Raw genomic sequence first — 14,664 nt, 5'->3', positions numbered from 1 at the left:
TGCAATGAAATCAAATATGCCTAATGGCATTGCAATTTGTGAAATCCTTTTGTAAAGTAATAGAAATATATTTGCAAGAACCCTAAAGATATTTTCATACCCTTTGAGCTAATAGTTATAGACTTGAGACTTTATCTTTTGACAAAGGCAAAAAGCTATATTTGAAAAGCGGCTCACTGCAGCATTATCAGTAGTAACAAAAGAAAGACCTGGAGACAACCTAAATCATGACCCAAAGGGGATTATGATTAAGTTCACGGAATATTATTTTGTCATTAAATGATAAACATGGAGGCTATGCATGCGGAAATGTCGAGAAATATTTGCTATAATGTTAAGTGAAAAAAGGCAGAATGCCAAATGGTATGTACATTATAACTACAGCCATCATAAGCAACCTGTGCTTTTGGATGACAGCTAGGCTATAATGGGCAAATACACAAAGAGTTGTATTCAGATAGTAGAATTCTAGATTATTTTTATCTTTTTATTTCCAAATTGTCTTTAATAAGGTTACATTAGAAAAAGAAAAAAAAAACCGATCTTTCAGGCTACAGATATTCTGTCTCCAAGTTGAATCTAGTTACTCTGCAGAGCACCTCTTTTTGGAACAGAGAGGCAGTTGTGATCTATTTGGAGAGGCTAATGATTTCTCATTTCCTTCAGTTGTAAAAAAAAAAAATTCCATCAAGCACCACAGTGTTCTAATGCAATATATTGCAATCAGAAGAGGCAAATACCATACAGGAAAAAAATCCTCAGTTTAAGAACATTGTGGTCCTAAATTTTTTTTAACGTTGATCTGTACTGACATGACACTCTTGTCTAGCCTCAATGGGAAGAATCGTAAAGTGACAATAAAATAGGTCAATGTCTGTCTTACTACCAACTTGCCTTTGACTAGCACTTTACAGTTTTCAAAATACTTTCACATCCTTTATCAAATCCAAGCTTCACAACAACTCCATATGGCAGGTAGTGAATGTAAGATTCTGACCACTATATAGATGGGGACATTGAGGCTCGGAGAGCTAAGTGATGTGCCCCAGCTCACTCAGCTAGTAAGTGTAAGTGCTGGAACTAAGTATTTGACAATTGTTTGACATAAGAAGACATGACCAGACTCTCAGTGAGTGTGTACATATCAACTCTGAGGTGCAAAGATTATGAAGAAAATACTGATTGACTTTTTAAGAGAAGAAAGGAATGTTTTGTGAGATATGAATGTTTACCGTACCTGGGGAGAGGTACATAATGACCTGTTGGTGGTGAAGCCAGAGTGTGAGATAGTTGAAGGAAGATGACTCAGGACATCTGTACCCAGAACAAGGAGGCATCTGCTAAAGAAAGACAAGGCTTATGATGTGCATCCTGATGGAGCCTTTGGGAGGCAGAACTAAGGGTGGATCTGGATTTGGATCTTTGGTTCATTGGTACTCAAGGAAATTGAGAGGAAAACATTTCAAACTGAGGCCTGGGACATAGAAATAAGAATAACTCTTAAGATGATATTGGGGTATAGCTCTTAAGAAACTATGAAATAACCACATAATTGATGAGAAAAATAGCAGCACTGCCAATATCTCTGAGGTTTGTTCAATCCATACATGTCTCTGGGCCGCTGTGCTCAAGCCAACTAGCTTGGGCGTCTCCATCTGAGATCTGCAGACTCACCCTCAGGGTTGTGTGAGTGCTCCGTAAGGATTTTCATGTTTTATCTTTTCATTCAATGCCCATTTAAAATAAAATTAATGTTTGCAGATTCTAGGTCATCTGGACAGCCACTGAATACCACAACATGATTTCAGTGTCTACATTGGCACTGTGTTTAGATAGTATTAGGGCCAAATAATACTATTTGAATTGTCACAACTAGAGGAAAAAAGAATAGAGATGTATTTAATACGTAAACAGGTAGAGACCAATGGACAGCATAAAACATTGCATGAAGAAAATTTTCCCCAAAATATTTGTGTTCAACCAGAAAACTGTGTGCAAAATTATCACATAGTCCATGAATTATAGGCGTGTCAAATACAGAAGAACTCTGTCAAGAAAAATATCCAAGAAAGGTCTCCTGTATGTCATACAGGGATGAAGTCTTACCCAAGGATGATCCTTTTGGTTTCAGGATCCATTCACACTCTTAAATTTTTCAGTAATCTCAATGAACCCCAAAGAGCTTTTGTTTGTGTGGGTTAAATATGTTGACTGCAAACCAAAAGTCAGCCAGATAATTATTTCTCCAGCAAAAATGTGTTTCTTTGGGAACAATAAGGAATTGCAATTTGGTACATGCAAGCCACGTGCAAGCCTGCTAAAACAAAGGGAAGGAATTTTTTTTTATACAGAGGGGAAGAAGAAGTTGGGAGAGCTAAGATAAAGAATTCTCCCTTTTGTGTTTTGAGATAGACATAGGACATGACAGCTCCCCTTTCCAGCCTCCCTACTTCACTTTAAATGAGTTCCCTGTTTATTAATTTTTACATATCTACCAATATTTATGTATTAAAAATTAAAACTGAGAAGTATATTTACTGATTTAATATATAATAAATAATATATATTTAATATATAATATACAATACAATAATAAACACATTATATCTTAACATAGCTAACATTTTTAATGAAAGTATATTCATATATTGAAGTTCTAACTCCCAAAGTGACTATATTTGTAGATAAGGCCTATAAGGAGGTAATTAAGATTTACTGAGGTCATAAGGGTGGGGCCCCAATACCATGGAATTAATGTCCTTATAAGAAGAGATAGGAGAGACTGCCGTGTGATCAAGCCAAAAAGAGGGTCAGCACCAGACAGACCCTGACCTTGCTAGCACCCTGGTCTCAGACTTCCAACCTTCCAAGATATGAGAAAATAAAATTCTATCGTTAAGCCACTCAATCTATGACATTTTGTTATGGCAGCTAGGGCTGACTAATACAAAATACTTGAGGTAATATTTAATGCCCACAATTTATTCATTTGCTCCCAATGACCTGAGCCTTATTTATACTATTCTCATTAATTTTACATCTATATCTCTTTAATCCTCACCATCCAAGTAAGTGGGTAATGATTTTTGGTGTTTTACAGCCCAAATTAGAATAATGTATTCTTTGGATTACAGAATCAAAAGCAGAAAATCCCAGAGCCGAGTGGTCTTATATGAATCATTTAACATTTCTGTAGAATTCCTCCAGCTGTAGAATGGGGATTATATTTGTTCCTACTTCACAAATTGCTCGTGAAGATCTAAGTAGCTGCCCAAAACCCCCAATGTGAGCTGTAGGCACTGATCAAGCAGGTAAGAGCCATGATCTGGTTTCTGGAAGCTGGAATTAAGGGAGGCCAGAAAGGAGAGAACCAGTGAGTGTCCATGCTTTTAAACAGTACAAGGTTCTAGTGTTAAGACAGGACATAGGGACTGGACTCAAACAGGAAGCACAGGTGAGTGCCTCATTGCTGTAAGGAGTGAGCTGAACCTTCAGAGCAGATGACAGAAGAGAACTGAAGTGGCCACAGCTTGTCTTGTAGATCATCAGATAAGATACAAAATGGGTGAGTTAGGGTGATTCACATATCAGGTGGTAATAAATCAAATGATTACCAAAGGCATCAGTTAGTTTGCTTTTTAACACCCTCATCCCCATACCCTTTACCCTCCATCATTCAAAGTACAGGTCGAGAATCACAAATGTTAATGATGAAGTAGGGAGGGTGGTAGGGGTCAGGGGTTAGGTATGAATAGATCTCAACTATGAGATCCTGGAGCCTTAGATGTGCATTGGATGCAATCGTTATTACGCATTAATTTGCCTTCCTCTTTTTATAAATGTGTAATCGAACAAAAGTAATGGCCCAGTTCAGAGCCCACTGGCCATGCTTCCTGTTTGAGAGCCTTGAGGGCTCATCCCAGGGTTGACACTCCTTTCCTTACTGCCCCTCTGCTGAGCTGGGAGGCCAGGTCTCTGACCTTTGGGTAGCAGAATCCGACAAGATGTGCCAAAGGAACTTACTCACTTCCACAAGTAACTTTAATTAGTACGCCCAAGTGGTACCACCAGGATACTTAGGACAAAAGACTCAAGTTTAAAATCTGGGGAATTCACTCCTAATGAAGCAAACAAATGCCTTGTTATAAAAAGCGTGATGAGAAAAAAATGTTTATGCATTATACCAGAGAATCTGTTCTAAGTGAAAAGGGAAAAGGGCAAGGTTTCTGAGACATACCCATTAAAGACGTCTAATCTGAAACAATGAGACAGAGATTGTTCTGGACTCTGCCGGCTTTTGCACACCAGAGTTATGTGGTTTGAATGACTGCCAAATCCTAAAGTTCAAAAGACAATTACAAGTAGGGAAAGGGACCAGCATTCTTGGGGTTGAATTCCCAGAATTCTCCAATTTATGGTAAGTCTCTCACTCTAAGATCAGCCTCTTCTGGCTGGTGGTTTGGTTTTAGAGACAGCTCCTCCTCCTACTATGAAGAATGTTCCCTCCATCCATCTCTGCCTGCAGTCACATTAACCTCCCAGCTTCCCACCTCTCCCCTCCACCCACCCAATGATGACAGTTTAGATGGCTCATCCTAAGGAAGTGTCCCTTGAGGAGTCCCAATCTAGGGCAGATCTCTTTGTTTTAAGTTTTCATTAACCATGTTTCTTTCCTTAAGAGCAATTACCTCCATTTTTAATTACACATTTATGAGTGTGATTATCTGATTAAGATGCATCTTTCCTATTGGTCTCTAGGCTCCCTGAGAGCAGGGGAAAAGTCTGCTCACCATTATATCCCCAGGCCCTTACCTGGTGCCTGGTATATCAATGGAACATTCTTTGAGTGAATTTCAGAGATGTAGACACTGAGTGGGAAACACAGACAACTGTGAATCAGATGGGGTTTTTTTTTTTTAAGATCCATACATAAGAGGCTAAGGTAAATTTTTCTCAAAATTTTAAGACAAAGTTACTCATAAAAAGCAACATTTAATGAATGAGAGTATCTGTGCACAGAATGCAGAGGAAAAAGTCCTAACTTCTTGTCAAAACCACAGAGAAAGGGCAGATTCTGGAACTCGGAGTATGTAGCGCAAAATCAGAGTGATAGAAAAAGAAAGGTAGGGAGTAGAGAGGTCCTGGGTCAAGTCCTATCTCAAATGCTATCTGGTTTGTAACATGGTCTGTCACAGCCATGTTAACGGGCACAGTTCAAGGGGACCCAGGGTGAGATAGGTCCCATCAAACAACCATAAAAGATTTGTAAATGTGCCAGGGATGGGGAGTTGGGAGCCACCCAAATCTATAAGAAAAGAGCAGTAATTGACCGTCTGGTATGTAGTTTGCCTGCTGAAAGTGCATGTCATCTACAAGAAGAGAGACCCAGATGTCAGAAGTCCCCACTACCTGTTTGTTGGATGGAGGATCGGTACCCAGCTGGCTCACAGTTGGCTGATAATCCTGTCCATTGAGAGTATCCACACCCCAATGCTTTGGTTTCAAGGTCCCCAAGCAGCCTCTGATCAGACTGGCCCCCCACAAAGCCTTTCCTACTATAGGGAAAATTTAAAAAAAAATGGCTAACTGTGGTAGATTGAATAAAGGCCCTCTAAAAATGCTCACGTCTTAATCCCTGGAACCTGTGGATATACTGCCTCACATGGCAAAAGGGACTTTAGCAGATGTAATTAATAAGGATCTGGAGATGAGAACATTATCCTAGATTAATTAGATAAACCAAATGTAGCCACAAGAGGGAGGCAGGAGTACAGTGAGAGAGAGAGAGACAGAGAGACAGAGAGAGAGGGAGGGTGAGAGAGAGACAGAGAGAGAGAGGGAGGGAGGAAGGGAAGGAGGGAGAGAGAGGAAGAGAGAGAAGGAAGGAGGGAGGGAGAGCTGGCAAGTGAGCAAGTAGGTGAGCACCTGGAAGATGTGATACTGCTGGCTTTGAAGGTAGATTAAGGAGCCAAGGAATGAGGGAGGTCTCTAGAAGCTGGAAAAGTCAGGGCAACAGATTGTCCTCTAGAGCCTCCAGAAGGAATGCAGCCAAGCCCATGCCTTAATTTTAGACCAGTGAAACTGATTTCAGATTTCCAACCTCCAGAACCGTAAAATAAATATGTGTTGTTTGAAGCCACTAAGTTTGAGGTAAATTGTTGCAGCACCCATAGGAAACATACACCAACTAACATGAATATCTGGTCAACAGATTAGTACTGGATCATACATTAGTCTCTGGAGAGTTTTCTTGTTTTCATTCAGTTCCTCTGGGCCAGATCACCCCTAAAGGTGTAAACCAATCGAATTTCTGGATCTGCTGAAAATCAGTGTGGCTGACCTCAGCTTCCTTAAGGTCTTTCCACCCTGGGAAGCCTGGCCTGGCCTGAGGAACTGTTGCCTCGTATTCATAAATACCACACATGGTCACTGATGGTTACTCATTATATGTGAGCTATTAGGTGAGCTCTTGGGAATGGAGTATAGACTTTGGTAGTCAGAGAGGCCTGCATTCAAATCCCTTCTCTGTGCCACTTGATAGTCACATGATCATAAACAAGTTACTTAATTTCCTCCAATCATGGACTCCTAAACTATAAAATGGGGATAACACCTTCCTAGTTAATAGTGTTGTTGTATGGAATAATAGATAGGGTCAGGGTCAGAGTAGGCATCCAACTAAGGTTACTCCCTCTCTCCTTCCTGCCATCTACCCTCATGAGTCGTTCCTGCGCTCATCTTTTTTTATGTCAGACTCTTCAGCTACTCCTTCTTAGCTTGGTAAGCCCCATGGTGGCCCTGCCTTTTGTTAGCCCCCTGGCCATAAATCAGTGATCACACTCCCAGTAGCTTGATGTCTTAGTTGGGGTTCCCCCCAGAAGTAACATCTGAGACAAGGATTCCGGGATAGATGGTTTGTCTGGGTGATGGTCTCAGGAAACACCAGTGGAGAGGTGAGACAAGGAGAGGAAAGATGTGATCATGGAAGCCACCACTGTGCCCATTTGGAGCTTAATGCCCGCCCCCCACCACCACCACCGGGAAACTCTGGGGGACAGTTATCCCATCCAAGGGGCAAGGGAGCTGAAGCATACACCTAGTCCCATCAATCCTTTTTTCTTTTTCGGGGGGGCAAGGAGGGGCTGACAATAATTCTCTGACACCTCCCGCCTATAGCACTCATGGTCAGGACAGGCTCCAGCACCAGAGAATCCTTAGACACAGGGATGCAGGTGCTGGCAGCTGAAAGGGGCAGCATGGAGATGTGGACAGGACGCTGATAGCACCTGCCTCGGGAGCATCTTATAAATGCATGGCCTTCCTGATCAGAGCTTTCACTCTGGTTTTGCCCTTTCCTTGACCAATAGTGAGCTCAACATGCCTATTGCATTGCTCAGGACTAACTAATCCCAGTTGCAGGCTCTTTCAATTTGCAAACTGATAAACAAAGAAACTTTATACCTGTCTTTTGATTTGGGATAGGAAGAAACACTATTTCCCAGGCAAACCAAAGGCTGCCTTCTCTGGTAGATGCTTTCTATTATACTTTCAAATATCCTACATAACTATCTCCATTTGGCAAGTGTTAAATCACCAGTCTGCATATATTAAAGGGTGTTTAAGTCCAAGAAAAATGTTTCATCACCATTAAAATATCTAATTCTTTCCCCCACCTAACACATATATGTTACAGCCACGTGAGAGTTATCATTATGGCCTTGTTCTCATTACCTGAGGATATTTTAAAACATTCAGATAATCAAGAACCTAATTAATAAAAGTCTGGATAATAGAAGGGTCACCATATTAAATGCCTGCTGATTATAGGCTGGGTAAAGCACAGAGGAGGAGTTTCAGTTGTCCCCAGCTCTGAAAAGCCAACTCTGATGTTCATTATTAAGCAATATGTATTGAGTGCCTACTAGGTACAGTGCACTGCGGTGGGTGCTATGAAGCACAGAGAGGCTTGAGAAGGTTTCAGAAAGACAAAACTCCCCTTTCCCAGAACAACTTATTCCAACTTCCAACTTACACTATTAATGTGTTTTGTTTTGTTTTTTTCAGACCTTATCCGGTATCCTCTTATACATCGAACTTCTCAGTGGGAGGGATTGAAGTTTTATACCATGTGACTGAGAGGAGCCTGAGCTCCTGTTGGTGTATAGAGATTGGGAAGGGAAATGGTTACAGGTGGTTGAGCTGGGCCTGAATTCCTTGCCTCTTGTGTCTTCTGCCTGCTTTCTTCATATTTTAAGCTGTTATCTGACCTTTGCACTTGAGGGTGAATTAATTAAGGGCTCAGCTCTGAGGCAACTTCCTCAGAGCATGCACTGCACCGTGGATTTCACCAGCTGCTTCCACTCTCCACTTTGCAGCTGGTGATCTTTATTTCAGCAAACCTACCAGACGCTCAGCTGCCTAAACCCTTCTGAATACACCTCAGCACTGTTTCTCCTCTGACCTCTGTATCAAAATCCTACGTGAAAATCATTTTAAGTGTTTGTTCCTGGGCCCTTCTCCAGACTTGCTGAATCAGAACCCTCTCTGGGGCTTGGGCCAAGGAAATTATGTAGACTTGTAACAAGCCTTCTGTGTGTTGCAGATCACACTGAAGTCTGAGAAACACCAGCCTGTGAGCCGAAGCCCAGAATTCCCGGTTTGGTTTACGAGGCCTGCACCATCTGGCTCTGCCTCCTGCTGGCCTCACCTCCACCAGCCAGGTTGAAACAGGCCTCACGTTGTCAGCCTCTGAATCTTTGCTGGCTCCGTTTCCTCTGCCTTGTTTGCCTTTCTTTCACCAATTCTACAAGGCAAAGTCCTGTTCCTCTTCCAAGGCCCTCCCTCTCTGTCACTCTCCTTAACTCTTTCCCTAGGGACACTCGCCTGCTCATCCTCTTTTCCCATAGCTATTGATATCTGCCTCCATTATAGCATTTATCCTATTGATTAATGAGTTCTAAGACTGTACCTCCACTCAGGGTTGCTTGGAGCACTCATTGCTCCTTTCAATGTACTAGAAAAAGGGACCCATTCCTCTGAGCCAGATACATGGCTTGGGAACAGGAGTGCAGGCTGAATTTCAGCCCACTGCCCACTTCCCAGGCACCTTTGCGCAGGACAGAGCCGGCTCGACCATATGTATGGCCTCTCTACCTGTCTTCTCTGCTAACTGTGAGCTCCTCAGGATTTGCTGGCACTTGTTCATCTTTGTATGGCTGCAGTGTAGAAGCCTGTCCCCATAGTGACTCTGTAAAAGGTTTTATAAGCTGAACTGAATTAAATGCAGCCTGTGAGCATAGGCAGGATGAATAATGTCATCTGTTCTGTTCTCCGTGGAATCTGGATATTTTAACATCTGCAGCTGGAAATTGTTTAAAGCTGTGAGACTAAAATAGATGACTACACCAGTCTTTTATCTCCTTCTTTGCTTTTTTGGACCTAAAAAAATTCTTTCCCACTTCCCTAGGAGGCAAATCTGTCTGGGGCTAGTTGTTATTAAGGCCACAGGAGAAATCACCTGACTGAAAGACACTTTGTTGGATCCCTTCTGCTGGACAACTTGCTCATCAGTGAGGTGTGGATGCCCATCAGACCCTCATGACTAATTCAGGAGACACAGTCAGCTGCAGTGACAGAGCTACAGAGCGGTGTTTCAGGCTCCATGTTGATCTGCAGAGATGAGACATGGAAGCGCTGCAGGGTTTGGCCCCAGTTTCCAAGAGTTTAAAATTCCCATTACTAGAGTGAGAATGCACTCACATATGACTTGATTACTTTCTTTAAAAAGGTCATTCTGACATTTCGAGACAGGGCTATTTGTTAGCTTTCCATCAGTCCCAATTCAGGGGAGACATAGATAGGCTGGCTCTTCAGATGATGGGAATTGAATTTCTATTTTGTTTTTAATCACTGAGGCAGTGACTAAACAATTAAGTTGACAAGTTGAAGGAAAGAGATGTGGGGAGGAAGACAAACTGTACAAGTATAAACTGGAAGATTAGTTTGCATGTAGCAGGAAAAGAACTAGGGACTTTATTAGTTGACATCTTGTTTTTTAACTGAAGATATTATTAGAGAGGAATAAATAGTTATAATCTCTACTAATAAACCAGTCTATTTACCAAAGTTTATATTTTATCTTTTTACAGGCTGAAGTAATTTAATCTTTGCAACAGACTTTCAATGTTGTTATTATTACTTGTAATTTACAGATGAAGAGACTGAGGTTCAGAACTCATCACCAAATTCAGACCCACCCAACAACAAACCAAGTCCTGAGCTTCATATGTAAGAGACACAAACATATGTAAGACAAAGTTATGCCTTCAATGGTTTTCAATTTAAATCAGAATAAGCAATAAGGTAGAGGAGAGAACATTTAGGACTAATATTGATCAAAGAAATCTCCATGCAAGACAGGACCTGAGTTGGGCTTTGGAAGTTGTGCAATAATGACATTCATGAAAAGACATGAAAACATTCTGAAGATGACAAGGTTTGTTTTTGTTTTGATTTTTTTTTTTTTACACAGTTAGTACCAGACCAGTCATTTGAACTCACTTTAGTACTCATCACTATTTCATTTGCACCCTACATTTTAAAAAATAAGCTATTTTTAGAGCAATTTTAGGTTTATAGCAATACTGAGCAAAAAGTACAGATTTCTTACATATTCCCTGCCCACACACATGCACAGCCTCCTACACTATAATATCCCCTACCAGAGTGATATATTTGTTACAGCTAATGAATTTACATTGACACATCATTATCATCCAAATGACATGTATCCACCATTATAGTATCATACAGAGTAGTTTCACTGCTCTAAAAGTCCTCTGTGCTCCATCTGTTCATCCTTACCTCTACTCCTCTAATCCCTGGCAATCAGTGATCTTTTTACTGTCTCTGTAATTTTGCCTTCTCCAGAATGTCATATAGTTGGAATCATTCAACACGTAGCCTTCTCAAATTGGTTTCTTTAACTTAGTAATATACGTTTAAGTTTTCTCCATGTCTTTTCATAGCTTTATAGCTCATTTCTTTTTACTGCTGAATAGCATTCCATTATCTGACTGTACAATAGTTTATGTATCAATTCTTCTACTAAGGTACCTCTGGGGTGCTTCCAAGTTTTGGCAGTTATGAATAAAACTTCTGTAAAAATCCATGTGAAGGCTTTTTTGTGGACATAAGTTTTCAACTCCTTTGGGTAAATAAATACCAAGGAGCATGATTGCTGGATCAATGGGAAAAGTATGTTTAGTTTTATAAGAAAACACTAAACTGTATTCTAAAGTAGCTGTACCATTTTGCATTCCCACCAACAGTGGATGAGAGTTCCTGTTGCTCCATATCCTCATCAGCATTTGGTGCTGCCTTTATTGTCAGTATTCTGGATTTTGACCATTCTAATAGATATATAGTGTATCTCATTATTGTTTTTTAAAAAACATATTTGTTTTGTTTTCTATCAACCCATCTTTTTTCAGCCAGGGAATGGCCTCTTTTCTTCCTCTTTTCCTGTAGATTGTTCTACTGTTTTCATTTGTCTAAGGTGATTTCATTTTTTGATTATTGATTTTGTTGCCAGTCTTTCTTATAAATATTTTTCTTCATATGCTTTGGAAATTTGGTTTGCAGGTTTATTTTCAGTGAAAAATTATTTTCCTTTTTACATTTCCTTCTTCTCCTTTTCCTTTCTATTTCTGTCTTCTTACTCCTCTCCCTGTCTAGTGATTTACTTTTCTTCCATCTTATTTTTGTGGCCTCCAGTCCAGAGCCAGCTAAAATACTGGCGCTCTGGTCTCCTGCTTCATGGTGATAGTAAAGATCCCACCAACGTGTCTGCTAGCTGCTTGGTCAGGTTGCCTCTTAGGGACTCTGCTTGCATGGAGAACATTTATTCTCTGTTACCTTCACAGCAACCATACTTTGGGTGGCCTCTACCTGCTTCTAAACTGGTGGAAGTCCACCCAGACCTTGGCTTTTGCTCTCTATATGACGCTGTGTTTCTGCGTCTCTTATGATCCAAGGAGAGGTACAGAAGAATGCATAAAATATGTATGTTTTTAAAAGAATGATAAAGTAAGCACATATTAAGATCACCACTGGCTGTCTTTTACATTTTTCTCTTTATATTGTTTTCTCTGTCAAGTCCTTAGAGTAAGAACCTCCTGTCTACTCTAACTGCAGGTGACACTCCAGAGACCTCTGAGTTCCGTTGCCAGAACCCTCTGGGTTCTAGGATACCTTGATCTCTTGGGGGTTGAGGGTTTTGAGAGCAGCTCCAGGACCTTATAATTATTTAGCCCTGGTATCTTCTGACTAGGTGTGGTTACCATTACCTTTTCCTCCAGTTAAACAATTATTAGCTCGAGATGTTCACAGTTTTTCCTCCTGACAACAGCTTGTCAGTTCAAGCCTATGAACTCTATACATATTCCACCTGCAAGAAGAGAGAGGATTATTTCATATACAGGGTATATTGCCCCAAGACTTAAGGCCAACAAACTTTCAAAAATCTTTCAGAAATGTGTGTGTATCCCAAAGTATAAAAAGAAAATCATAAAATTGGAGTGGATGTTTAATTATCTTCAAAATTAACAGTCATTAATTGTTCAATTAGGATTATACACATTTTACATTTTGTAGCAATGAGGTTAGATTTATTTCACGAGAATATCTGATCATCTACAGATGTCAGAAATCGGCTAACTATAAATTATATGAGTTATTTTTGGATTAAAATTTTTCAAGTGCAAGTTTTTTTAAAAACTTTTTACAGAAAAAAATATTTAATTTAAGGCCTGGGTATAACAATATGTTTGATGTGTTGTGGAGCTAGACCTCCGGAAGAGAGGTTAAAGGGGACTTATGAGCTAAAAAGAGACAAAGAATAGAGATGGCAAGAGATGGCTGCTAAGGGGCTTGTGTGTGCCAGACGCTGTTCCAGGAGCAAAAGTCACAGCTCTCCAGAGAGGTCACAGTCTAGTAAGGAATCAGTTCAATGAAACAAAGTGTCAAGTGTTATTAAGGAGGTGTGCGCACTTGTAGTCCAGGTGTGGAGAGAACTCCCAAGGGGACAGGAACCAGGGAGACTTCTGAGGTGACTCTTGATCTGACAAGAGGCATACGGGCAAAAGGGGGCGGGGGAGAAAGATTAAAAATATTAAGTGACAAGGCAAGGAGAAAAAGAGGAAAGGAGGAAGAGCTCGATGCGATCCGCGCTCCGGCCATCGGGCATCGACTGCTAGAGTCTGAGCACAGTCACCGCCCCTCCCCTCCTTTCCCCTCCCCGGCCTCCCCCTCCCCTTCTTCCCTGGAGCGTCAGCCGCCAGCCCGGCCTGCGCTAGCTCCGAGGCTGCGGGCTCCCCGGAGACGCCATGTACCGGCTCCTGTCGGCCGTAACGGCCCGGGCCGCGACCCCTGGGGGCTGGGGCTGCGGGCGGCGCGGGGCTCACCAGCGTGCCGGGCTGCCGCACCTCGGCGCGGGCTGGGTCGGTGGCCTCGGGCTGGGGCTGGGGCTGGCGCTCGGGGTGAAGCTGGCGGGGGCGCTGAGGAGCGCGGCCCCCGCGCCGCCCCCCTCGGACCCCGACCCCGAGACGTTGCCTCAGGCCGAGCCGCAGGCGCCAAAGGAGCAGCCCCTCGCCACGTGGTCTCCGCAGACCCCGGAGCTGTCCCGCTCCAGGCGCTTCGCCAGAGCCATCGACAGCAGCCGTGACCTGCTGCACAGGATCAAGGTGCGGCGACGAGGGGCGTAGACGGCTGGGAACCTGGCCTCCGGTCCCCGGCGTCACCTCGGAATGGGGCCTCTCGGTGGTCATCTCCCCGGGCCGAGCAGACCCCACTCCGGGCGGTGGGATGCCTGCGGTCAGCTTCCGAGAAAAACTTCCCGTTTTCCGACCTCTGGGCCACGGTCAGATGCTCTTGGGGGTTGCCCAAGTCAGGGCGGAGGTTACCGCCCGTCCCGGGGACCGCCCCTTCCCACTCTGGGTGCCGAGTCGGCACACCCCTCACACCCCTCACACCCCTCATGGTTAGCGCTGTCCCGGCGCGGGTGGGCGGGGCCCAGGTAGAGGGGGCGGGGCCATGCCCCAGGTGTATAAGCTGTGGTGGATGTGCCAGGTGTTTCGGCCTGTCTTTGAACTGTCTGTTCCTTGCCACTTCGTTCGTAGGATGAGGTGGGCGCACCCGGCATAGTGGTTGGAGTCTCTGTAGATGGAAAAGAAGTCTGGTCAGAAGGTAGGCTCAGAAAAGTTATTTAGTGCCTTGTTTTGTGCCAGTTGGGGAATGAAAACTTGATATTTTACTTCTTGGTGTGAATCCCGTGAAATACCGTTCGGTTTACAGAAAACCATCCATATTGTAGAGAAAACGTATCTAACAAGTATCGGGTTTTCTAAAAGAAGATTTAAAATGTGACTAATGAATAAGTTGGAGTCTTTAAAATGGCTTATTTCTATGCCCACTCTTCTATAAAAACTGAATTTATTCTGAAAGTTGTATATAAAACTTTTAACTGCATATGTGTAGATAACCCTTATGAGTAGATAAACTGTCAGAATTTTAAATTCAACCTACGATTTATTGAGCCGCCTATCATGTAAATGCACAATAGTAAGTACTGAGGGTGTACACGATTCCTGTCCTTAACGAGTTTAC

General features: G+C 42.5%; 1 protein-coding gene and 1 long non-coding RNA gene across 3 annotated transcripts in view; one reads left to right on the top strand and one right to left on the bottom strand.

Moving 5' to 3' along the window:
- LOC111742030 overlaps positions 1 to 5,600 on the bottom strand; it is a 6,347-nt gene extending 747 nt beyond the window's left edge. Inside the window, exons 1-2 of the long non-coding RNA XR_002781159.1 lie at positions 5,410 to 5,600; positions 1,238 to 1,340 (exon numbers count right to left, since the gene is read on the bottom strand). This is a non-coding gene — a long non-coding RNA (uncharacterized LOC111742030). The remainder of the gene's footprint in view (positions 1 to 1,237; positions 1,341 to 5,409) is intronic.
- Positions 5,601 to 13,308: 7,708 nt separating this feature from the next.
- LACTB (lactamase beta) overlaps positions 13,309 to 14,664 on the top strand; it is a 9,420-nt gene continuing 8,064 nt past the window's right edge. Inside the window, exons 1-2 of one of the 2 annotated variants that reach the window (XM_011363377.2) lie at positions 13,309 to 13,742; positions 14,178 to 14,244. In XM_011363377.2, the coding sequence (XP_011361679.1) occupies positions 13,386 to 13,742; positions 14,178 to 14,244 (424 nt within the window). In that variant the 5' untranslated portion in view covers positions 13,309 to 13,385. The remainder of the gene's footprint in view (positions 13,743 to 14,177; positions 14,245 to 14,664) is intronic. The other variant, XM_011363376.2, reaches the window with a different exon arrangement.

The sequence above is a fragment of the Pteropus vampyrus genome, unplaced genomic scaffold, assembly GCF_000151845.1.
Source record: "Pteropus vampyrus isolate Shadow unplaced genomic scaffold, Pvam_2.0 Scaffold85, whole genome shotgun sequence".
Classification (NCBI taxonomy): domain Eukaryota; kingdom Metazoa; phylum Chordata; class Mammalia; order Chiroptera; family Pteropodidae; genus Pteropus; species Pteropus vampyrus.
The sequence above is the reverse complement of the archived record's forward strand: the minus strand, read 5'-3'. Positions and strand labels throughout refer to the sequence as shown.